This window comes from Apodemus sylvaticus, chromosome 23, assembly GCF_947179515.1.
Source record: "Apodemus sylvaticus chromosome 23, mApoSyl1.1, whole genome shotgun sequence".
Taxonomy (NCBI): domain Eukaryota; kingdom Metazoa; phylum Chordata; class Mammalia; order Rodentia; family Muridae; genus Apodemus; species Apodemus sylvaticus.
In genome coordinates, this window is record NC_067494.1 from 4,690,506 (window position 1) to 4,717,075 (window position 26,570).

At 37.9% G+C, this 26,570-nt stretch overlaps 1 protein-coding gene across 4 annotated transcripts; it reads right to left on the bottom strand.

The window, feature by feature from the left end:
- Nucleotides 1-54: 54 nt before the first annotated feature.
- On the bottom strand, nt 55-26,357 carry Echdc1 (ethylmalonyl-CoA decarboxylase 1). 4 transcript variants are annotated; one of them, XM_052169211.1, is made up of 7 exons: nt 26,259-26,357; nt 23,307-23,360; nt 21,869-22,084; nt 16,467-16,609; nt 13,121-13,173; nt 10,841-10,921; nt 55-1,345 (listed from the first exon to the last, which is right to left on the bottom strand). In XM_052169211.1, exons 3-7 carry the CDS (start codon nt 22,080-22,082, stop codon nt 937-939), a joined length of 900 nt encoding a protein of 299 aa, XP_052025171.1. In that variant the 5' UTR covers nt 22,083-22,084; nt 23,307-23,360; nt 26,259-26,357; the 3' UTR covers nt 55-936. The 4 variants fall into 4 exon arrangements, with proteins under 4 accessions (XP_052025171.1, XP_052025173.1, XP_052025172.1 ...); XM_052169213.1 differs by having other exon boundaries at nt 23,307-23,355; nt 26,259-26,330; XM_052169212.1 differs by lacking the exon at nt 26,259-26,357 and adding an exon at nt 25,849-25,947 and having other exon boundaries at nt 23,307-23,355.
- Nucleotides 26,358-26,570: the final 213 nt, after the last annotated feature.

The following is a 26,570-nucleotide window of genomic DNA, read 5'->3' on the forward strand; positions in this document are numbered from 1 at the left end:
AAGGGATGGGGGCATTTTGGTATTTATGGCTAAAAAAATGATTAAAAGGTGAGGTTCGAATTGATTGTATTTTATTCAAACTGTTCCTTACACAGAAGTAACTCGGATTCCTTCAGAAGAGAATATGGAAAGAGAAGCTATCACTGGGCACTGGGTTTGGAATAAACAGATGTGGGAAAAGATCCAAAGGCCATGAGATTTAAATTTCTCAAGCAGCTAATACCATTAATTTATATTTACAGGTCTCTGTCAGTGGTATTACTGTCTGGGCTACACAGAAAACTTACAATCATAGTGTTATAGATCCAGTAAGCCCACTTCATATGGCTTGGCAAGGTAGGAAGTACTGACGAACACAGAATTGAGAATTTGTCCCTCTGTCTGTTTCCTTCAAAAAGTGGGATCCTGTATTTACATACTTCTAAATTCTTTGTACTAGGAATATCACATTAACGGAGTGCTAAAACAAACGACAAAAAAGTCATTATTTTGAGTGTCTTTAACGTATTGTTGAGACTGGTTAGAAGGTAATTTTTATACAATTTTTAGTAAGTGAATTCTGGAATGGATATAAAGTTTGGGTTAGAAACAGCATATTAACGAGTATTTCTGAGGTGGTGGCAGGAGGGTCAGGCATTCAAGACTTCCCTTGGCTACATAGCAAGTTTAAGACCCTCTCTTAAAAGTTAAATTAGTATGTTACAAAACATCAAGCCCAGGCTAAGAATTACTACAGGAATGTAGAAATTGATAGAAGTGTTCAATGTTAAGAAAGACAATGGAGCACTGAACTAAAATTTTTGGAGACCACCACCCAAACCAAACACACATATTTTCAGTCCCCTTCGAATGGCTCCGTATGCTCATCTCTAATATCGTCTCACCTCCTCATGTTCCCTTGCAGCTTCACTTGTAGTGCACTCAACATTTTAAAAACTACTTGGTATGCTTTCCTTTCTTAGCAATAGCCTCCAAATTTGCAGGTCCACCCCACAGTGTTTCCAAAACATCTCGTTCATTCTGTAATGCCTCCTCCATATACAGTTCTCGGCCAGAACAGACAGATTTTTTTAAGCCTCTAATGACTTGTGGAGGTCCACTGACATATTGCTCCAGCCACTCTTGTGCCTGTTCCAGAGCCGTAGCTTCATCTGAGGACTGTAAGACCTGATCAGCCAAGCCTATATTTAAAGCTTCTTTGGAATCCAGTTTGAGAGTTCCACTTAACACTTTGAGAGCTTGTCTGCTGCCAATGATTTCAACCAGCCGGCTAGCTCCACCCCAGCTTGGAACTATACCCATCTCCTTGTGGACAAATCTAATCACACTTTCCGTAGTCATCAACCTGTAAAAACAAGGAAAACTGTAACTATACATATATACAAGAATCATGGTCTGACAGGAAATCACCGATCTTTTAAGGCAGACATAAAATTGTTGGAAAATGCCCCCAGCTAGAATTTAATTTACCATGTACTAGTCAACAAACTCTTGCTTTTGAAAGTAACATTTGTGTTCCAATTTTTCCAAACTTCGTTAAAAACTCAAGTCTCACATTTAAGGAACTTTATGTTAACAAATTCTCAAAGTAACTATGACATACTCTCATTTTTATGGTTGAGAAAGTATGCAGTGGAAGCCAAATATCTCATCCAAAGTCATACAGCTTTAGTAACAGCAGGACTTGTCCCTAGACAGGTGGCTTCAGTGTCTGGATGCTTATCTCATGGCACAGATCAAAGCAGAAGCAGTAATAACAGTAAGGAAGACGAAGATGGCAGTAGCTTGGATTGGACTGACAGCATTATGTTCCTGTAGGAGTTATACCCAATTAGTGTTTTTATGGATACAGCAGTTCATAAAGAGAATAATTGGTGGATGTTGAAAGAAGCCTCACATCTACTTGTGTAATGAAGGTCCTGTAAAGTTCTAAAGTGTTCAGTGTTTCTAGGAAGGGTACCTGTGAAATGTTTTTTAAAACCAACAATAGTAGGCTTAAAAAAATGTGGAAACCTAATTTGAACTAAGTAAATGTCAAACTGAAATTTTAATATTTTCCTAAGGATAGTCATTTTGAAAACTACTCAGTAAAAAAGAAGGGCTGAAGCGATTTGCCTTTCCAACACACTGTACATTCAACTGTGGACGACTTAGTTCTCATAGTACCAAGTGTCTTACACTGCAGCCTGACCTTGAATCGTGAAATACTACAGTGGAGAATTCCGGCAAAAGCCTACTAATCCACTGGGAACAGTAATGAGCAACTACTTCTCCAGTCAAGTCTATGGAAACAGCTTCAACAGATAGTTTTAAATGGGTTGAGCAGAGCAATCTTTATCAAAAAGACCTGAATCTAATCCCATAATGGGATCTGCCACAAATTTGGGAAGGAATTAAATTTGCAAAATATAATAATACCTAATAGTTGTGGAAATGGAAATATTTGCTACTCTTAAGTAGCATAATTACTTAAATATGCCAGATTTTACACCAAATTTTGGATTTGGCACATGCTGGCTTAGCTATGACAGCTGCTGAGAAGATGATATAAGGAAAGTGTAGACTTATTTATAACTGAACATAAAAATCAGTAAGGCAGTAGATATTGGTACAATGTAGGTAACACTGCATGAATCCAGTGCTTCTCAGAAAGCTAGGTAACCATCCTTATGTATGCTTTGTTTCTTCATTTTACAAGGTCACTTCTGTCAGTATTTTAACGTTTTATCACATTACTTTTCATACGTGTGTGGGGCACACATGCCTTGGCATATGTATGGAGGTCAGCTGCTTCTCTCTTCACCATGTGAATCTTTCAGATGTGGACTTGGTTGGGTTGTCGGTCTGGGAGGAAAGTGCCTTGGATCACAGAGCCAAACTCCCTCAAGAAAGACATGTCCTTTATAAATTACATAGCTAGTGTGCTGGTGTTGATGTACCCTTTAGTATGCATTAAACATAATTTTGAAAATCCACTGGCGATAACAAAAGATGTTTCAACAGTGACAGATACACAGCACCCAGCCAAAAACCTTTTATGAGATTATTAGCCTCACAAAGTTAAACTTTAAATTTTCAAGTCTTGGAAAATATAATTCAAGAGGAAATCATTGGATCGATAAGACATATCTTAAAATAGAAACTGCTTCATCATCTCCCAGGATTATGCAGTAATTCTAGAGTTTACATGCAGTTACCTAGTATTAACTGAAATGCTTATTGCTAGGGAGAGTCTATGTGTCCATAAAGAAGACGTAGCCCTTATAATTACAGACATAATATTCCATTTATAAAACCCTTAAATTTCCTTTGACATAAACGTTCTATGTTCCACTGACATATGGCAAGGAAGAGATGAAATTCATCAGATGTGAGATGTTTCTTAAGCTATTTGAATGGAACATTTACAGGAAAAACTACTCACACTAGGCAGACAATTACTTTGTGTGTGTACAGGCGCGTGCACACACAACACAGCCCACCCTGCAGGTCTCAAGACAACATATGGGAAATGGTTCTCCCCTTTTGCCAAGTGCGGCAAAGGTTGAGCCCAGGCATCTTTACCTCCTGAGCCATCTTTGTGGCCTGACTTGTACTTTGACAGGGCTGCAGATCAAATGCTGACCTAAGGAAAGACTACTCTGTGCTGCAACTTTCCCATGAGTTAACCCCAAGTTTCAGGGTTAGGAAACATATCCAAGAACATTTTTAAATGAACTTACTACTCAACAGGACGTGTTTTATAAAACGCATACAAGAAAACCAGTTTTTAAAGTGTTCATTGATGAAGGAAGGTATCATGGCCTGTGATAAAAGGCGGGGTATGTACTGAGCTAGAAGAGCGCAGAGCTTGCTTGTGCAGTGCATGGAGCCGCAGCCAGACTCTGTGCCGCAGAGAGCACAGCCATGGAACAGGACACACAGACGGGAAGAGGAATATCATCATTTAGACTCTAAGACGTTACTTGCCCTTTCTTGGCCTGAGTTTGCTGATCTATAAAGCAGTTCTCATGCCACAGAACATTAGTTATCAAATGTGTTCCTATATAACGAATACTTAGAACATGTACTTTCCAATTCCTTTATAAATTAGAGGAACTATGTTTTATTTTAAAAATCTATGATCCTGTGCTGTAATATACTTTTACTTAGAAACATTAAAGTATGTTTTGTAGCCACACACACAATAAGCTTTGTGTATTTGCTTTTGCTATAACTATTAAACAGATTGGCACAGAAACACTGTCTGTAGGAATTCTAAATTGTTTCCTTGTCAGTATTATAAAATCTTTAATTCATTTAAAATTAGAACAACTATCTTTATACTGTGAAACCTATCATGGTAGTGGGCCATCTTTCAATGATGATTACATTAATGAAGACCATAAGACAGACATATGTTTTTCTTTCCAAATAATGAAAAATGTTTTATTTATCTAGACATGGGATTGGAAAGAACCAGACATTTATGCCTTTAAGGTTTTTTCAGGGAAACTAGGAAATATAGGTAACAACATTCATATTAAAAAATGTATTACACTGGTATTATAAAGGTTAGGTGGAACAGGATAGACAATGCATAACCAGTATATTTCCTAGAAGTAAAATTTGTTAAAAACTAGTATTAACTTGATAATATTCATTTATCTGGGTTATTTTCCTAGCCCTCACCTCAGCCTTTTTGTTTTTATAAAAGTCCATATTCTCTTAGAGAGATTCACATGAAATGTCTGATTCAGGAGAATGTTTCTGACAATTGCATACAGTAAATCTATTACCAGCTGGTGACTGAGGGGTTGGGGAAGGGCTATTATTCATACCAAGTTATTTCCATCTGCCTGGAAAAAGAAGAGGAGCTTGGGTGAAAATGTCATCTGCATGAATTCCAAACAATTATCAGGGCTAAGAAAATTAAGTACGTTAAAAGGAGCTAAAATACATATTTTAAATAGGAACTTACCTTTTTAGTACAGTACTATGAAAGCGTTTGATGTTTGCAGATATCATGTAAATCATTGGGCATTGGGAAAAGCCTTCACTAGCATGAATTGAGGTACCACTACCTTGTTATCCAGCAGGCAGTCCTGTCTGGAGCCCTCACTTTTAATACTATAGCTGTTCTTGGGATGTGCATATAAAAAGGTTTCAGAAATCCAGGATGATGGTTTTCAAACTTCTATGGTAAGAATCAAGTTTTTCTTCACTTAAACAAAAAATATTTCTGTTATCTCCCATTTCTCTACAGAAGGTAGCACACCTAGCATCAGATCCTATATATTTAACTTCCCTAAACATATATACCAACAAGAAAGTTGATATAATGAAATACACCTACAAATTAAGGCCAGTAATAAATCAAATTTAACTGTATACTGAAATCACATTCCCACTATCATTAATCTATAGCAATTATTGAGTAAAAATCTGATTGAGTGTGTATGAGTCCATGTGGTGCCAGGATAAGGTCTTGACAACGTAGATAGCTCCTCGTGACTCAGGCAGGTGTCAGCACTGCACTGTTCACAGGGGTGGCTCACCTCTAGACAGACGGGCTCCAATGGCGTGAGCTTTCTCCAGGCCACGCACAAGTGCATGCAATCTGAATCTGAGGAAGGATTTACTGCTGTGCCTTTCTATTTAATACTTTTAGATTGTAGTTTGACTACATGTTATTTGCAACAAAACATGCAAAATCCTGATATGGGATTTAATTAGCTGTGAGTAAATTCTTTAGCAAATAACAAATACATACAAGTTTTAGAAACCAAAGACATGGATGTAGATGGCTATACTTGGCTTATAGAAGTGCTAAAAAATGTTGAACTGACTATGGAGTCATTTCCATAAAAGTGACCATGCTTTTACTAGAAAACTGTTTTAAAAACCTATCAGGTATGTTACTGCATGGACACATAATCATGTATATCATAACAAATATTCAGTAAGATCCATAATATGCTAAACTCTAGAATGATACAGTATTTATCTGATTGTCTTCTCTGATTTTTTTTACTTTCATCCTAAATCCTAAGTATTCCAAATTATGGAAAGGAAAATTAATATAAAAGGTAGCACAAAGATCTAGTAAACACTTGAAGAAGAGCACCAGATATAACATCAAATGATTTTTATTTTTATCAATGAGCATCTAAAAATTCTTAACTTATGGTTCTATGGAAGAACAGTTTATTTGTACCTGTATGCATATAGCTTAAAACTCTTTAAAGATGTTTTATGTTTATATAATTACATATTTGAATTCTATACTCTCTAAATACTTGTTTCTCTGGGTAAAATAAGGGAAACATTCAATCAAGTTATACATGAAGCATTTCCTATTTAGTTTCACATCACCCATAAAGCCATGTGACTGTTTCCTCAAAGAACAAAACAGAGGCCCCTAATGCAGTCTGAAGTCAGGACAGCAGAGGGTGCTATAACATGAAATGACCTTTTCTCTTTTTTCCATTGCATCTATGAATCCATTCCTTTATACTGGTTTTCAAAGAGGTTGAGATCTTGATAAATAGTTTCCTACATCAAAACAATTTTAAAGTTTCTGAGATAAAAAAAACTGTTAATTGAAACAAGTCCTTAATTATCAAATGAAAAGCAAAAATTTTGTTATTCATGAGTTTGCTTATGTCTATTATCCTATGTGATAAGAAGTTGAAATGCAAAAGCACATTTTAATGCTGTGTCAAAGTGAGAGGGTGTGACTACGATGGTTAAGTGGGGGCTCCAGCAGTGTTGCCAGGTTCCCACTGTTGACTGAGTCATGGTTCCTAGGTTCTGATTTTGTAATAACACATGAATCAGAATATTTGTGTTTGATATACATCTATATATGTAACAAAATGTTAAGAGTGCCTTATCAAAACTTAGTTTCTAAACAAGTGAGCATTCAACAAAATAATGCCAAAAGAATTCCTTGTTAGGAAAACTTTCATCTTCATTTATGACTTTAAAAAAAATATGTGACAAAAATCTATAGAGTGACTAAGTGTAGTTGTGATAGCTACTCTCTTCATTGAGATGTCAAAATTCTAACAAGAAACTAAGGAAGGAAGGAGGGAGGGAGGGAGGGAGGGAGGGAGGAAGGGAGAGAGGGAAGAGTTTATGCAGGCTCAATTTTTGAGGGTTCACTGTCATGACAAGGAGGTTATGATATCTGGAATGGGAGGGCTGCTCTGCCCTCTCAGGACACTCAGGAAACAAAGTTGTAAGTCCTGGTGCTCTGCACGTATTTGATACAGACCAGAGCCCTAGGCTATGAAATGGTGCTACCCACAGTAAGGGAGATCTTCACACCTCAATTAATCTAATTTAGGTATGCCCAATGATTTGTCTTTGAAGTATTCTAGATCACCTCAGGTGATAACCAACATACTGAACTCAAATATTCATTCTGATAGAAATATAAACAATTGGCTTGATAACTTACTTTCATTATATATATTTATTTAAATGATAATTGCCTAAAGCAAAAATATAGCAACTGTGGCATTATAATGCATAGAAGCAACATAAAGATAATACCCAAAGGGCAGAACAAAAGAAATAAACATATAGTGTATTATCCCAATATCTTACTTCAATTAGTTTAAGATTTTTGCATAGGGCTCTGACCACTTTAAGATACATACTGTTAATTCAAAACTAGAAGAAAACTCTGTCTCTTTATACCCCCCACCCGTGTGTGTGTGTGTGTGTGTGTGTGTGTGTGTGTGTGTGTGTATGTGTTTAGGTAGTCAATAGAAGTAAACAGAATAACACATAATCTACAATGAGTTAAGAAAAGAACAGTAAGAAAGAACAGAGAGAATCAAGTCATTAAACAAAAATATCTGCCCTCTTGAGAGCACCGTGTGGTACACATGTACACATATAGCCAAAACACGCATGCAAATAAAAATAACTTTTTAAGAAGATGGTAGACTAAAATAAAATCAATAGCAATAAAGAGTATAAAACAGTACAAAACTACCAATTAGACAAGACAGAGGTTGCAATACTATAAAAAGATCACACCTCTAGCCTGGCCTGGTATCCCTAACCTTAGTTTCCTGAAAACCAGAGGCAGAAGTCAGATCAACAACTTCTTAAAGTTCTCCCCCAGTGACTTGGTGAGAACCCATCTCAATATTAAAGTATCAAAATGCCAGGGGATGCAGCTCAGTGGCAGACAGATTGCCAACACATCCGTGAGCTCAGCTCGCAGTTCCTCAGAAAAGTGAAGACGCATGATCCTAATTCAGTGACCTATGATCTACCAGAACCTATGCTCTAGTTACATAGCAAGTATATAATAATGGACAGAAAGGTTAACTATAAAAGGTGAGGATGGCTATATCTGTATCAAGCAAAATCGATTCTTGATGGGATCCCATACCACAAATAAGGATATTAAAACAGTAACAAAAAAAAACTGAATGGCATCTGCAGATTAGTTAAAATACTGTTTCTCTTTGACTTTTTTGATTTGTAATTGTATCCTGGCAACTAGCATTCAAGGAGACTAAGTAAACATTTTTGGAAATTTGTCAATATTTTAAAATGAAAAACTAAACATACTTTAAAAAGTAAAAATATTTGCTCTTTGGAAAAGCAGTGTAGAGAGGTAAAAGCCTATAATCGAGTCCTCTGGGAGGATGAGGTGGAAGGAATTCCAGTTCAGATGCGCTTGCCTACACAGAAAGATCTACCGCACCATTCAGCTATGTGTATAAGTTCAGGGGCTAGACTTTTTGAAATCTAAGTCATCATACAGCAGAGATACCTGTGTACTCATGTTTAGTATTGCATTATTAATAAGCACATAAGAGAAATAAAAATGTTCTATATCTTAACTGCAGTGGTTACATGGATATATGCAGTCATCAAAATTCCTTTATAATGCACAATTAAAATGGATGCATTTGACTACATGTAATTAAGATCTCAATATAAGATTATTTAAAAACAAAAGCTTTTGTAATTCTAATCAACATAACCTAATGAAACATCCAGAATGCTATTTACCAAACAGAAGGGTCAGGTCCTTAGCTTTAGAAATCAGGTCAAAAATTGACTGAAACTTGTCTCTTAGTGTATGCGTCAACATTTTAAAGGATGAAATCTAAATAGTATGCAGAAAACAAGAAATTAAACACATTTAGACAAAGTGATTCTAGGAGCTGGAGAGATGGTTCAGCAGTTAAGATCATTTTTATTCCTCATATATGGAATGAAAGTTCGATTCTCAGCACCCACATCACAGGTAAAACCCTCTTAACTCCAGTTCCAGGGGATCTGATGCCCTCTTCTGGTTTTCACACATGCAAACAAGAAAAATACTATTTTTTCCCCTCTATGGGGAAGATTTTTGGATCTGAAATTGTGTTCTGTTTAAAATTATATCAAATCATTGTATAATAGTTATTTAATATATAAACTGTATTGCTATAAAGTACCTTAAAAACATAAAAATAAAGTACTTTACAAAAAACCAAAATGAAGTTAATATTATGAGTGAAAGTATGTCAAACAAAGAGAGTAGTTTTAAGGTATGACAGATAATTTTTATTGACTTTTCTACTAAAAGCTATAGTGGTAAAATAAGGTAACTTTAAGACCACTTTAATATTTTGTGTACATTAACAGTAAGCGTTATGTTGAAGTGATATACTTGTACACTGTGTGAAGAAGTGTCTGTGTCCTTCCATGCCTGCCTAGGGCATGAATTTGTTAAAATCGAAAGCCTATGACTTATAGAAAAAGGCAGGATAGGAAGGTGGGATATCCTGCAGAAAGAGAACTCTGGGAAAGAAAAAACCATGGAGATTCCCTGCCTAGACTCAAAGGAAGTTGTACGAATAGAGCTGAGGAAAGGTAGCTAGCTATGTGAACTGGGGCATGGGTGGAAAAGCCACAGATACAGCATTATGCTAAACACACACACACACACACACACACACACACACACACACACACACACGTCAGACAGGTAGAAGCAGCAGACAGTATATCTGGTGCCAGGCTCAGGCTCCTTGCTGCCTTCCTAGTTTAGTTGCCTATAATACACAACATTTTTTAAACTGGAAAAGGATCAAGTGTATCTTTAAAAATAAAAGCATCTACATTTCTTGAAAGTACAACTCTTTAATAAGACTTCAAGGATCTGGGGACTTCTCAAAGCTGTCAATATGGAACAGTTCAATGTGGTGCTGTTTTCCTCCATTTTTACAGATCTTAGGACAAGCATATAAAAGAACAGAGAGGTTTCTTCACAGTTGTTCCTACAGTCTTTGGGATAGATAGCACTAAGCCTGTGCAAAGCATCAAATTCTATGGCCTCTGTACCTACATAGCTACCAAGAGCTGAGAATTATTCTAAGGAAGACCTATCAGCTCCCAGAGTGCCCGGCAACTCTGCTCTCCATCTGTGAAGTGGCTGTGAGCCACGGATAGTGTAAGCATGGATCTCAGAACCCTCTTGAGGAGAACTGCAGCCCCATGGCCTCTGCCCAGCTTCTTCTCTTCTTGTGTTCTTCAGTTGCTAACCTCTGAATAATTCTCTTGGATTTGTAGTTTCCTTCTTGTGACTTCCATGACTTTCCTTCTTAGGATCTTTGCTAATATGGATTTGACTTATTAATAGTCACTGTGTTTTATTATTTTTTAAAGAAATGTATTAATTGACTAATAGCTGCACTAAACTAAAAATTTTCTACTTTAAGGACTGAAACATTCATTAATTGATTACCTTGTTTAAGCATATATGAAATATTGAAATGGTAAAACTAACTCCAATCATACGCTAATTATTTTTAATGCCTACAGCATATAGTTTTTATCTTACCTGAAATCACATGCTGTAGTAAGTTCTGCTCCTCCACCCATTGCCCAGCCTTGAACCAGAGCAACACTTATTAATGGTAGTCTGTATATTGAAGGGAAAATAGATGTGAATTATTCTAACGTTAGTAATCATTTATATACAATCATCTTAAAATCTTCAACATTTCTCAATGCTAGTAACAGGAACCATCAAGAGCACCAGCAGAAGAAAAGTGGCATGATGCCACAAACTAGCCACGCTGGTGTTCGAGTGGGCCAGCCAAGTGCCTGCCGGTCACTGCCTGGTGGATAGTAAAGCAGACACTATCTTCTAAATGAGGAACCTAGGACATCAGCACAGTCACTCTGCTTGCTTTAATTTATGGCTCTACAGCCAGGGTGGGGTTATTATGGTCATATCTGATGGGATAATCTGGTCTAAAACAGAGAGCTACAAAAATCAAGTATTTAAGATTTCCATCAAACAACTAAATGGCCATAGGCTGCTCCTATAATATTAACATTACTTATCATTTAAAATAAACCTTACAGTTTCTTTTTTATAAAGAGGCATATATATATATGTATATACATATATATACATATATATATATACATATATACATATATATGTATATACATATATATATACACATACACATATGCACACACACACATCAAGATATATATATATCTTGCCTTAACTCCTGTTTGCTTCCACCACACTGGAATTTATGTTTTCCCCCCATAGGTTAAAACTCTTTTAGAGATGATTTTATAGTTATGAGTGTTTGGCCTAGGTGTTTATATTATGTACTCTATATATGTGTCTAGAGCCTTCAGAGACCAGAGGAAGATATTAGAAGGTGGGCAGGCATTGGTAAACACCTTCAATCCCAGCACTTGAGAGGCAAATTAATTTCTAAGGGTACAAGGTCAGTCTGCTCTAGTGAGTTTCTGCACAGTCAGGGCTATAGAGTTGAAACCTTGTCTTAAATAATAATGAAATAAAAATAAATTATGTTAGAACACTGTGAGAATACTATTAGAAAGATAGAAAGTGTTTTCAAAGTATGCATTTTTTTTTATAGATTCTAACCAAAATGGAAAGCTATTGGTCTCACCTAACTAAATATTTTCTTAAGATGCCCTACTCCCACATAGAAAGGATTACTTAAACAAGAATAACTTTTAGCCAGATGTGGTGATACGTGTAATCCAGGCACTTATAAAAGCAAGGAAAACAGGAGTTTGAGGTCAGTCTCAACTAATAAGTTTGTAATCAAACTGGGCTACATAACACCCTGCCAATAGACAGACAGACAGACAGATAAGTAGATAGATAATTAAAAGAATGAAAAAATAAATCTATCTTGATTGATAGCTTAGTGGCTTGCTTTCCTGCAGAGGACCTAGGTTCAATCTCCAGCACCCAACATGGTAGCTAATAATTATCCATAATTTCAGTTCCAGGGGATCTGATGCCTTCCTCTGGTCTCTGAAGGCTCTAGACAACCAAGCAAAACACTCATACATATAAAATAATCTTTAAAATAAAAGAGTTTTAAACTAGAAAAGAAAGAGTAAATTTTAGTGTGGTAGGAGTAAACAGGAGTTAAGGAAATGATATTTAAAGCAGCAATGTTATGATTCTATTTTTTTCTAGACTCTCAAATGAGTACTAATATAGAAATGTCGAATAAGCATGCTTAAATATATATTTTCTTAGTTTTCATACTTTTAAAATGCTTGTATTAAGAATAAAAAAAAAATCAGAGAGAGTGCTGAAGACATGACTCAATAGTTAAGAACACTGACTGTTCTTCCAGAGGTCCTGAGCTCAATTACCAGAAACCACATGGTAGCTCACAACAACCTGTAATGGGATCCGATTCTCTCTTCTGGTATGTCTGAAGAGAGTGACAGTGTACTCATATACATAAATAGATCTTAAGGACAAAATCAGAAAGATTCAAAGCATACTGAGATTGTAACCTTAAATGCACAAATTTCTTTTTCTCCCTTTCCTTATCTAGGTGCAGTGTAAACCCACTTTTGCCTATTCAGTTCTTCTGTCTGGTGGATGCAGTCTGCTTCTCTTGCCTTCTCTCCATCCTGGGGGAGTCTTGCATGCCACCCTGCCTCTTTGCTGTAACAGCCCTTGTAATCAGACCTTGTAACAGCCCATCATCACAACAGCTACAATACGAAGTTCAGCTATAGAAAATGTACAGATAATGCAGTAATAAGTTACACACCCCAGTCTGTTAAAAATCCTATTTTTAAAAGAAAGATACATTACCTCATAAATCTTGTTAAGGTGTTTTGCATGAACATAGATAAGGCCACTCCATTCTTTAAATAAAAATAAACAAAAATATGATTATATTAAATAAAGAGGTGCTTTTTAAATTCAGATTTTTAAAAGGAACAAGGCCAAACTTTTTGAAAATTAGTGTTTTCATTTCCAATTATGAGGCTGAAGTATAAATAGTGCTGTGAGTTCTCCTAGATCTTGAGCACAGGATGGTGACACTAGGTTAGTCAGACTGTAACCCGAGTTGATTATTTTTCTTGCTGATGTGGCAAAAGTTCTACAGACAGAAGTTTACTTATAGAAGGAAGGAGGATTTGGTGTAATAGTGTGAGGCAAGTAGTAAGAGTGGCAAGGAAGGCCTGGTAGCTGGGAGTGTGGCATCCTCAGTCAGAGGGCAGCTGTGGGTGGACATGCTCAGCCCGCTTGCTTTCACTCACACCAGGACTCAGCCTGTGCAGCATCACCCACATTTATGGTGTTCTTCCCGTCTCGATGAACTCAGTCTACATAATTCCTCACAACAATGTCCAAAGCTTTATTTCTAAGGTGATTCTAAATACCATCAAGATGACAGCCAACCATGACAATTACAGCTTCCAAGAACAGAGTAGAGTTTCATGCACAGTCACTTCAGGAAACATAGGACTCTGTCACATGCTACTGCTAGGAAGATACATGTAAAATAAAGAAGTTAGAATGAGTTTTGGGATTTTGCATTCTAAGGCTCTGATTCCTAGATTTTTCATAAAAGCCATACCATCTTTAATCCAGTATAATATGGCTTTCAACCTTGTCCCAAAACCTTTTAATACTCCATTTGTCAAAATGAATGAGTTCTCCTTGTTCCATATCATCTTCTCTTTAACTTATCACCAGTTGACTCTGGTCCTCTCTTCTTTTTTTAAATTTTTTTATTGGATATTTTCTTTATTTACATTTCAAATGAATGGAGGACTTAGAGAAACCCCTCCCCTTTCTTGGTTCCCAACCCTGAAACCCCCTATCCCATTCCATCCCCTGCTTCTATAAGGATGTTCCCCCACTCACCTACCCACCCATTCCTGCCTCCCTGCCCTCGAATTCCCCTGCACTGGGGTATCAAGCCTTCACAGGACCAAGGGCTTCTCCTCCCACTGATGTCTGACAAGGCCATCATCTGCTACATATGTAGCTGGAGCCATGGCTCCCCCCATGTGTACTCTTTGGTTGGTGGTTTAGTCCCTGAGAGCTCTGGTGGGGGGGGGTCTGGTTGGTTGATATTGTTGTTCTTCCTATGGAGTTGCAAACCCCTGCAGCACTTTCAGTCCTTTCTCTAACTCCTCCATTGGGGACATTATTGGGGATCCTATGCTCAGTCTAATGGTTGGCTGCCAGCATCTGCCTCTGTATTTGTCTGGTTCTGGCAAAGTCTCTCAGAAGACAGCTAGATCAGGGTCCTGTCAGCAAGCACTTCTTAGCATCCACAATAGTGTCTGGGTTTGGTGACTATATATGGGATGTATCCCCAGGTGAGGCAGTCTCTAGATGGCCTTTCCTTCAGTCTCTGCTCCACACTTCGTTTTTATATTTCCTCCCATGAGTATTTTGTTCCCCCTTCTAAGAAGGACCAAAGAAGTCACACTTTGGTCTTCCTTCTTCTTGAACTTCATGTAGTCTATGAATTGCATATTGGGTATTCTGAGCATTTGGGCTAATATCCACTTATCAATGAGTGCATACCATGTACATTCTTTTGTGATTGGGTTCCCTCACTCAGTGTAACATTTTCTAGTTCCATCCATTTACCTAAGAATTTCACGAGTTCATTGTTTTTTCATAGCTGTTTAGTACTCCATTGTATAAATGTACATTTTCTGTATCCATTCCTCTGTTGAACAACATCTGGGTTGTTTCCAGCTTCTGGCTATTATATATAAGGCTGATATTAACATAGTGGAGCATGTGTTCTTGTTATATGTTGGAGAATATTATGGGTATATACCCAGGAGTGGTATAGCTGGATCCTTAGGTAACACTATGCCCAATTTTCTGAGGAACCGCCAAACTGATTTCCAGAGTGGTTGCACTAGCTTGAAATCCCACTAGCAGTGGAGGAGTGTTCCTCTTTCGCCACATCCTCGCCAGCATCTGCTGTCACCTGAGTTTTTAATCTTAGTTATACTGACTGGTGTGAGCTGGAATCTCAGGGTTGTTTTGATTTGTATTTCCCTGATGACTAAGGATGTTGAACATTTCTTTAGGTGCTTCTTGGCCAGTTGCTATTTCTTAGTTGAGAATTCTTTGTTTAGCTCTGTACCCCACTTTTTAATTCTCTGGAATCTAACTTCTTGAGTTCTTTGTATACACTGGATATTAGCCCTCTCTCAGATGTAGGATTAGTAAAGATATTTGCCCAATCCTGTAGATGGCCTTTCCTTCAGTCTCTGCTCCACACTTTGTTCCTGTGAGTATTTTGTTCCCCTTTCTAAAAAGTACCGAAGTACCCACACGTTAGTCTTCCTTCTTGGGCTTCATGTGGTCTCAAACCAGCTGGTTGCCATTTTGTCCTATTGACAGTGTCCTTTGCCTTACAGAAGCTTTGCAATTTTATGAGTTCCCATTTATTGATTCTTGATCTCAGAGCATAAGCCATTGGTGTTCTATTCAGGAAATTTTCCCCTGTGCATGTATTTAAGTCTCTTCCCTACTTTCTCCTCTATAAGCTTCAGTGTATCTGGTTTTATGTGGAGGTCCTTGATCCACTTGGACTTGAGCTTTGTACAAGGAGGTAAGAATGGGTCAATTTGCATTCTTCTACAGGTTGACTGCCAGTTGAACCAGCACCATTTGATGAAAATGCTGCCCTTTTTTCCACTGGATGGTTTTAGCTCCTTTGTCAAAGATCAAGTGACCATAGGTATGTGGGTTCATTTCTGCGTCTTCAATTCTGTTCCATTGATCTACCTGCTTGTCGCTGTACCAATACCATAGAGTTTTTAACACTATTGCTCTGTAATAAAGCTTGAGGTCAGGAATGGTGATTCTTCCAGAAGTTCTTTTATAGTTGAGAATAGTTTTTGCTATCCTGGGTTTTTTGTTATTCCAAATGAATTTGAGAACTGCTCTTTATAACTCTATGAAGAATTGAGTTGGAATTGTGAGGGGGACTGCATTGAATCTGTAGTAAACCATCTAAACAATTCCATAACCCCTAAAGAAATAGAAGCAGTCATTAAAAAAATCTCCCGACCAAAAAAAGCCCAGGACCAGATGGGTTTAGTGCATCTATTCTATCAGACTTTCAAGGAAGACCTAATACCAATACTCTTAAGTACACAGACTATGTACTTACTTCTGGAGTGGAGAGTGCCTTCACAGCATTCAGATCAGATCCTGAGCAAAAAGTACTTTTTGCTCCATGGACAATGAGGCCTTTCCCTTCTGTCCAATTTTCTAACTCAATTACCTTTTCCAAAAGTTGTAGCATCATGACACCTATCAGATAAGAGAGAGAAAACACAAACAAACCTCAGATACAGTAAAGTGCTAAGCAAGACTACTAGGACAGATACTCACTATGTTCATAGCAGCCCTATTTATAATAGCCAGAAGCTGGAAAGAACCCAGATGTCCCTCAACAGAGGAATGGATATAGAAAATGTGGTTTATATACACAGTGGAGTACTATTCAGCCATTAGAAACAATGAATTCATGAAATTCTTAGACAAATGGATGGAACTGGAGAACATCATCCTAAGTGAGGTAACCCAGTCTCAAAAGAACACTCATGGTATGCACTCACTGATAAGTGGATATTAGCCTAGAAGCTTGGAATACCCAAGACACAATTCACATATCAAATGATGCCCAAGAAGAAGGAAGGAGTGGCCCCTGGTCCTGGAAAGGCTCAATGCAGCAGTGTAGGGGAATACCAGGACAGGGAAGTGGGAAGGGGTAGATTGTGGAACAGGGGGAGGGAAGAGGGCTTATGGGACTTTCAGGGAGGGGGGATCCAGGAAAGGGAAAATCACTTCAAATGTAAATAAAGAATATATCGAATAAAAAATAAATATTTACTGTAGCTTTACCAAATGCTTACTGTTTTGATACAATGGATTATACAGACAAGGTATGTAAACCAGACCCTGCCTTAAAATTTTAAATTCAGAGAAATCAGACAAACGTATTTAGGTAAAAACGTAAGACTATCATACATGCCCTAGGAACCAAAACAATTAGAATATATTACAATGGTGCATGCTGCCTCAGTGAAGAAGCTGAATGAGCTTTGTGAGCATGACATGACTGTGAGGCTTTATGACACGCCAGACACAGACAATCTACTACAAAGTGAGATTCTACTGTCTTCTCAGCAGAACCAGTCAGTTAGGCCTCAAAGGAGCTAATAAACATGTAATTTACGGCCATGTTGGAAAACTGGCACACTGAAGGTACAGTATAAAATTGCTTTATGGATCTACCAGCAGCAAAGTTGATGGACTACACATTTGATTATCATATGGAAGCAGCAGAAAGTGTCATTTCAAGTTCCAATAAATAACCTATATCTATGCATATTGTGGGTTGTAATATCTGCAATATGATTAATGGGATTTTAAAACATTTTTCATGGGACTTGTTTTTTTTTGAAAAAATATCCACAATGTCAATAATCAATATTCTGCCATAACCAATAGTGACAGGAGGTACAGTAAATGTTAGATCAATGTTATGAATTCACAAATAACTAAAAATCATCCTTTCTAAGTACTACCTACTTAAATAGAAATGTCTCAAGAATGTCCTGCATGCTTGAAAATATTCTTACATGCAAATTATTTATAGTTTGGGAGACAAAAATAATCCATACATTTAGGGTAAGAATAAATCTATACAGACAAATCTACATCTTCAATCACAAATGATATTTAAGTGCCTAAACAATAATGGTGACCACGAATATAAAAACTATACCACTAGTTCATTTTAAACTCACTATTTCGACTTAGTACAGCAAACTTTAAGAGTTGGAGGAGATCTTATATACTCAGAGCCTTGGAGTTATCTGCTTTGATTATATCTAAGCAAAGGCACTGGGAGTTCATCTCCCCACACATGCTATCAAAACATTATTACTTAAAACATCTCTGCTTTTACTTGTTTTGTACATTATGAATCGAATTAATAGTCTCCCTACATAGTTGAATATATGAAGCTACTACCATTAATTACACTTGAAATGTGGGTGGTCACCTGAGATGTATTCTAAACGTAACGAGATTTCAAAGACATATTATAAAAAGAGAAAGGAAAGTACCCCACATGAAATTTCTTATATTATTTACTTCAGTGAAAATATTTTAAATAAAGGAAGTTAAATGGAGTATATTATTATAATTAATTTTACCTATTTGGTTTTGCTATCTAAATGATGTCTACTAGAATATTTAACATTACACATGAATCTTGTTGTGTCTGGCATTCTATTAGGGTTGGTCAGCATTGCTGTAATCAAGGAGGTCTCAATTTCCTAAGTAGAATGAAAGTGGTCTTTCCATAAAGGCCCAGTGCTAGAAACTCATAGTCTACAATTGATTGAATTATGTGTAAATACATAAAATGGTATAAAATACTTCTGAGCATAAAAATTTAAATGCTAGAAGTAAAAATGCAAACTGGTGCAGCCACTCTAGAAATCAGTATGAACAATCCTCAAATACTAAAAATAAAGCTACTGTGACGCAGCTAGAGTACTCCTTGGCATATACCCGAAGAACTCCACATTCCATTCCAGACCCTTGCTCAACCACACAGTTCACAATAGATAGGACATAAGAAAAGCAGAAACAAAACAAACAAAAAACCCAAATGCCCTTCAACTGATGAAGGGTAATGAAAATGTGGTACATATATACAATACAATACTATTCAGCTGTAAATATAAAGAAAATCACAAAATATGCAAATAACTTGGCAGACATAGAAATGATTATATTCAGTCTTCCCAGACTGAGAAAGACAAATGTCACATGTCCTCTCTCATTTGCAGTTTCTAGATCTAAATCTTCAAATGAGAGTATATAACATGAAGAAACCACAAATGAGAGTATACAACATGGAGAAACCACAGAAATCAGAAAGTATGAAGGGATGAGGTGGGGTGGAGAACTTGAGAGAACAACAAGATACAAAGTGAAAAACAGAAACGGGAACTAGGGAGGGTGGAGGGAGATTAGTACAAAAGGGAGAAAGGAGGAGGGACAATGAACACTAAGGTCCTTTAATAAAACCTCAAGGAATCTTATTATTTTTTACATATCTGAAAATATTTACAATACATATAAGTGTATGCATACGCACACATATATATACACACAGATATGTAAACACACACATACACACACACAATGCCTCTTGGGCTGATATTGCTTCCCATAAGAATCCCAGACTAACAAAATGCCCAGGACCAGTCTTGAGAAATCTTTTTTTTTTAAAGATTTATTTATTATTATATCTAAGTACAATGTAGTTGTCTTTAGACACACCAAAAGAGGGCGTCAGATCTCATTATGGATGGTTGTGAGCCACCCTGTGGTTGCTGGGATTTGAACTCAGGACCTTTGGAAGAGCAGTCAGTGCCTTTAACCGTTGAGCCATCTCTCCAGTCTCTACCTGAGAAATCGTTAAATGGCTAGTCCCAAACAACATAGAATATTGCTGTTGCTCTTGCTTGTCTTTCAAAGGTTGACGGTAAATACCTAATCCTGAAACACTGGACACAGGACTTGGACTATTTGAGCTGGGTCCAACATGGAAGCCCTTTTTCTGTGGTCTAACATCCATGGTATCAAAAAACACTTTGAAAGGGAAGAAAGCAGTCATTAGCTCTACATGTAGGTGACATCTGTGAGCCAAAGTGACAGGCATGGCAAGGCAACCTCCTTAAATGTACATTCAGTAGCGCTCACATGTTCATATTTCCCAGAAACGATCTGCTTGAACTGAAGGTCCACTCAACATGAGAAATCATGCCTGGTACTAGAAACTTAGCCAACTTCCTAGTGGTAGTGAAGGAAGTCATGGACCCCAGAAGAAAACTCTACTATCACTACTTTGCTAGGCCAGAATTAATTCCTCACTACATTCTAAATCTTATCCTTATACCCACAGACAAATGTAGCTACTATCTCTCATAAAACAAGTCTCTTTGCAGCCAAATGGAGGCCATCACAGAAAACTACAAGTGAACAAATTCACTGCGGAGATAAATGGATCGAAGTGAGCTTAGTCATAGTGGATCCATCTACATCATAGCTCCTGTAAGAGGGGGTGGAAAGCTTGTCAGAGGGAAAATACCAAGATGGCTGCCTTGATACAGTGTTTCCTAGAAGTCCTTATATAAACAAGACCTGAACAATGTCAGTATCAATAGATGTGTCAACTCCTACTGGGCCCAACCACAGACAAAGAATCTAGTCAACTAATTACTGCTGAGAGAGTATTACCTTCTGGGGTGAGACCAATACAAAGCAGTCAGTGCTGAAACCATATAAATACAAACAACAAAAACACACTCAGCAGATTATACTTATGTATCTGTGTGTGTGTGTGTGTGTAAACAATAATAATTAAAGAAAAGGATTCTATCAATTTGAGAGTGAGTGATACTGAAAACCACAACCAATCAAAATGAAGAGTTGTACAGCCCACTTCCAACTGATATACCTACAACACCAACTCCTGCACCTAAGGTTTAGAGAACACTGTGGAAGAGGGGAGGGAGAGATTTTAAAAGCCAGAGGAAGAGGGAGTTTGCTTTATGGTTGTCTTCTAGAAATATCTGAAGCTACACCCATGAAGTCGCACCAACATGGCTGCCTAAATTTGACCTGAAGAAGGATGACAACAACAAGAGACATGCCAATTGGACAAGGGAAAGTTTGTGCAGACTCAACCCTATACAAAGAATTACAGGTAATTAAAGAACGTTGGAAATTGGGAGAAAAATCTTCCCCAGGCAAGAAAGAACATTTGGTTATCCAAAATTGAGTGGTCAGTTCTGAAAACATATACAGACAAGTAACAGACTGAGCAGGTTACCCTTATGTGTTCAGGGGTACAAACACACACACACCCACACACACACACCCACACACACACACCCACACACACACACACAGTGGGGGGCAGGGAGAGATGGAGAGATGAAGAGACAGAGACAAACAATTAATGAAAAAGTTCATCAACTTGAAAGAGAACAAGGCAGGGTGTGTATAGGGAAAGATAAAAAGAGGTCTGGGAAGAGGGAAATGATGTTGTTATATTATAACCTCAAAAAGTAAAGAACTTAGAAATTGAAAAATATTAGAAGGCAAGGGTAGAAACTAACAATGACAGTTATATCAACGTACAGAGTATCTGTGAAATCTCTTTCCCCTTGCTTCCTAGTAGCATTAGCTAACAATAAACATATCAAAGTTTAATATGGTTAACACAGTCCAATGGTAAAATATATTGATTTAACTGTGTGCACTTTTATCAAGATTTATACTCGTGACTTAAAAAATTAACATATGCATAATTACAAAATTATTTCTGGTTCACATTATAGAAAATCCTATCTGTATGCATATGTTGTACAAAGAATATCAGAACTTTCAAACGAATTTTTCACCAGGAAAGACCACAAAAACCATGATAGCAGGCTATGACTTAGTGTTCTTCCCTGTCTGGAGAGGGCAGACCTCTGTTACCTGAGAAGGCATTCATTTTATTGGGGTTGTTTAGCGTCAGAATGCCGATGCCATTCTGCTTCTTCTGAAGGTCGATGGACCCACCAGGAAACTGCTCCAGTATCTTCTTCACCTCTTCCTCGTGGAAGCCATGCGTCGTATTATAAAGTGACACTCCTGTTTGTAAGAGTTTTGTTCTTACAGACAAAGATGAAGCCAAAAGACTTTTTGCCATTTCTAGAAAAGAAAAAAGGATACAGTTGTCCCAATAAAAAGAGACCCATTCTTGTTTTTATACTGTTCTGTTGGATATGATAAGCTTTTCTCTTGAACCGTGGAAACCTTGCCAATGAAGGCAAGCTTCAGTTTAAAAAAAAATAAGACAAGGTCTGGTTAAGTAGACTAGGCTGACCTACAACTCATTTTCCTTCAAGGTTCCAGCTTTCAGGGGTGTTTACCCAGGCTGGGCTGGGCTTTCAGTGAGGCAACTGGCTTTGTGTCACCACTGCCCCTGTAGGTAGACCAATCAGAGCACTAGTTCATCACACTGCACTTCAGTGCAGTGATACTGAGCTCTCTTATTGGTTCTTTGGACTGAACCCACATGTGTGTTGTTGTATCTCCCCCCAGAACAGTATCTCATTAAACACTTACAGTGTGTGTGTGTTTGCATTTTTTTCTTTTTTATTGACTGTTATAGATCCTTCATTCTATTGCCCACAGTTTTCTTAAAGTCTGTAAGAAACAACTCTCATATTCCTGGCTCTGACTCATGCCTTACCGATACCTGGATGTCCCTATAATTCAATTGGGATATACTGAAATTGACATTATTTTTAATAACTCTCTACAAACCAAAGAATCATGTACGAAACTCTCGATTTGGCCTTTACTTAAAATTTGTATTTCTTCTCTCATGATTCACACTACATATACACACTCACAAACATACACACATAATATGGACCCAAATAGCCAGAGTATCACATATATAACATATTACACGACTTGCCCCTTAAAATATTTTTTTCTCCTTTTTTCTGATCTGGTACATCAAAAACAGAATTTCTAAGTTTCAGACAAGACCAGAAGTGATTATTAATATTATCCAATGTTACTATGTTACACATATCAGTAATTTTCTTTTCCTCTCACAAGGCTAATGGAAGTTATATGTATTCTTTCAGATGTAGAAATAATTTACCAGTAAATACCAAAAAATTATTAGCAAGCATAATTGAGAAAATCCAGTTTGACTGGTATCTTTCATTTCCAGAGAAAGTCTGAAATGTGAGCTCTCTGCAGGAGGCAACAAAGTGTATCTGCTTTTCTGGTGCTGATATTTTGACTTACTCAATTCTATTTTCCTTCATTTCCTCTCTACTGGCCAGTCTTATTCCCCCCACAATGCCCTTCATGTTTTGCGAAAAGACATTTGAAGCTACTTTTACCCTCTCACCTTAAGAAGGGCACACAGAGTAGGTGTCACGGTTCTGCTGGGTCTACTTCTGTTCTAGAAAAACATAAGTATCAAGATCAAGGATTCAAATTGTAAAGTTGAGTTGCCTACATTTCCAGAAGTAAGCCTAGTGAGTTCAGTGCACTTACCAAATACCAAATATACATATATACATAATATATATAACATATATATACACACACATACATACACACATAGGTACATATATGGCTCTGTGGGCTCTGCAAATTGTTTGGTTTGCTCATGAGTATATTTCAGTAGAGAGATAACTCAAGTAGGAAATTAATTTGAAGCAAAAGTTCTGATCTTCCCCACACTGATTATAACATCAAATGAAAATGCTAAGAAAACTTGATTATGATTTAGATGGCTATTTCAAGAATATTAATTTGTCTATATTTTTTTAATGCCTTGTTTATGAAAAGAACAAGAAATTAAAGTATAAAATATAGAGTTAATAGAAATGATTGGCATTTTAATTGTTATTATAGGTTAGTAAAATCTTTATACATATATTTGCACATAAACATATATACACACACATGTGTGTGTGTTTGCCTACTTTACCTAGATATATTTTCTAGCCTTCCAACATCTGGCATAATTAGTATAAATGGTATAAATGGATCATGCCTTTTCTCTGTCAAACCACTGATCACTTATTTATATAATGGGTTGCTTTGCATCATTAGAAAAACACACTTTTCCAAGAAAGCCTTCTATTATGACATGTGCCCATTCTTCTATTAATTCCCCATTTTTCTCTTCTTCCTTTGTTCTGTGTCTCTCTCTTTCAACACTGAGCCTTCTTTTCTGTCCTTCTTTCAGATTCCTTGTCTGTACCAGTGTAATTCAAAGAACAGCTCAAGCCTGCTAGACTCACTGACCCAAGCGTTGGACATCCGATTGTAGCAATGTGCTAATAGCTTATTGTGCATATTTTCATCCCAATTTTAAATACACAAACTTAGTGGTTAAAATTATTTACCACTGATTCTGAGAACCTGAGTTTGGTTTTCAGCTGGTAACTCCAGCTCCAGGAGACCCAGGCCTCTTCTGACATCTCATTCTTGTGCATACAACCTGCCCACCACACCCCCATATACATAATTAAAAATAACTTTTTTTTTTAAAGATACATGATGGCTAGGGTTCTAAGATGATAAGATGTTAGACACTGGTTAATTAGTGTAGTATCTGAAAATATAAGTAGAGTTCCGGTGCAGCTTAGATTTATTTTATTTCCTTTATTCCTGGATCACAAGGCAATGAAAATGTCTAAGTTACGATGTTATCAAAACTTCTTCAGGGGGACAGCAAAACTAAATTGTGTCATGTGGTAGTACAACAAAGCAGCTGTTCTATCATGAGACAGATCATTCCAGGAGAACATGCATGTTCACTGCCACGTCACTGAAAAGCACCTCTGGCCATCAGGGACCAAAGGTTTCCCTCTCCAATTCAACATGCTAGTTCTTCCATTAAAAGTCCTTAAATTATATTAGAAAACTAACATAATTCCATATTTAAAACAATTAGCATAAGAAAGTTAACAAAGAAAAATCATAAGGTACTTTAGAATGAAATATATAACTTGTTTCTCAAGTTTTCACATTACACACCACCTACACCTCTCCGCACACATACCAAAGCAAACAATTTTTATTTCCTCAAATCTTGATTTTTGTCATCCCAAATTTCAGCGCATATACTGTTACAGGTTTTTTTGTTTTCCATACAGTAATTTCAAGTTATCTCACATAAGTTCCTAGACTACATTAAATCCATCTCCACTACCAACAGTTGTGGTCACATCAAACACTATCGTTAACTTCTTCTTTTGACAAGTTGTTCTACTAAATTTAGTTGCCAAGAAGGCATGCGAAGTGCTGAGAAAAGTGCCTGGCAAATAGGAATTTCCAAGAATTTTCTTAAAACAATTTGGTAGCCTTAAGGCCGTGACTGACCACAAGGCTATTTCACCACGTAGCCAGTGCATTCTTCTAATTCACCTTGTTGCAACTCTGATCACCCTGTTTGCACCTCAGCTAGCTATTAATTGATTTTCAAGTCATAGTCCAATAAGGTGTCCAAAAAAACAAACAAGAGAAACCTGTCTTGCTGCTCTTCCCTCGCCAAGAATTCACAATTCTTCTGCCTGTCAGGCCCCTGTGAAGGAGCTATTTCTTCAAACCATGTCTCTGATCAGGCTAGGTCTTATCTCTAAACGTGTAGCACCGGGAACAAGAGACAGTAACACTTTAGAGAATCCGGTGTGGAAGTTAGGAACTTAAGAAGTGCTAAAGTGTGATGTCCTTAGGGAAGCCTTTCCGGTGTGTAACTCCTTGGGATTTGATAAAAGTGGGGACACGGCAGGATATCTTTAATAACTCCCGTCAAAGTTGGGTTGCTCCTCTTGTTGAACAGTCGGCTTCGCGAAACTAAGATGCAGCAGAAGTTGGAACCAAGCAAGATCACTTAGCTCACAAGCAGATATTCTAGAGATCCCACGGAACATTACCTCAGTTCTCACAAGGGGTTCCAAAGTATTCAGAAATCAGTTCAGAGCTGACCCCACGCCTCCTCATCCTTTGGGATGGCCAGCTCTGCGACTTTCCCACGTTCTCTGTAACGCCTCAGGACTTCCCGGGGGGCCCCCAGAACCTCACGAGCCTGCACGGTCCGGGGCCAGCAGAAGGCAGTGCGCCTGCGCGGTGAGCCCGTGCACGGCCGCGCGCCGCCCCGCTCGGATTCGCCCTAAAAGGCTCTCCTCACCACTCACGCCACAGCACGCCGGCCGGCCGGCCGGCTGCGGGGGGAGAGGAGGGGCATCTCCGCGGCCTGCCACTCGGGCCCAGCCCTGCGGCCGGCCTGCAGCCCCTGCCTCTGACTCCCCTTTCCGCGTTCCGAGCCCCTCTTCCCGCACCCCACCTTCCGCTGCGCAACGCTCTTCCGGCTTCCAAAGGCTCCGGTCTGTTTCCTCTCCCCCGCGCGCCTGTTTCCGCTCCTGGTGTGCTCCCGAGGTCCCGGGGTTATCCCAGGAACTCGGCTGCCCGGAAGTCCCGCCCCTTCCCATCAGACTCTTCATTTCTGGAACTTTCCCCAAAGTGTAGTAAGCTAAAGGAGGGAGCTCGGTTTTTTCCGTGGTTGACATTTTCTTGCTTTAGAGTTCAGACAGGGGAAAGGAGGCCACCCAAATACTTCCTACCCTGTTTGGCTGCAAAAGAAAGAAGGGAAAGATAA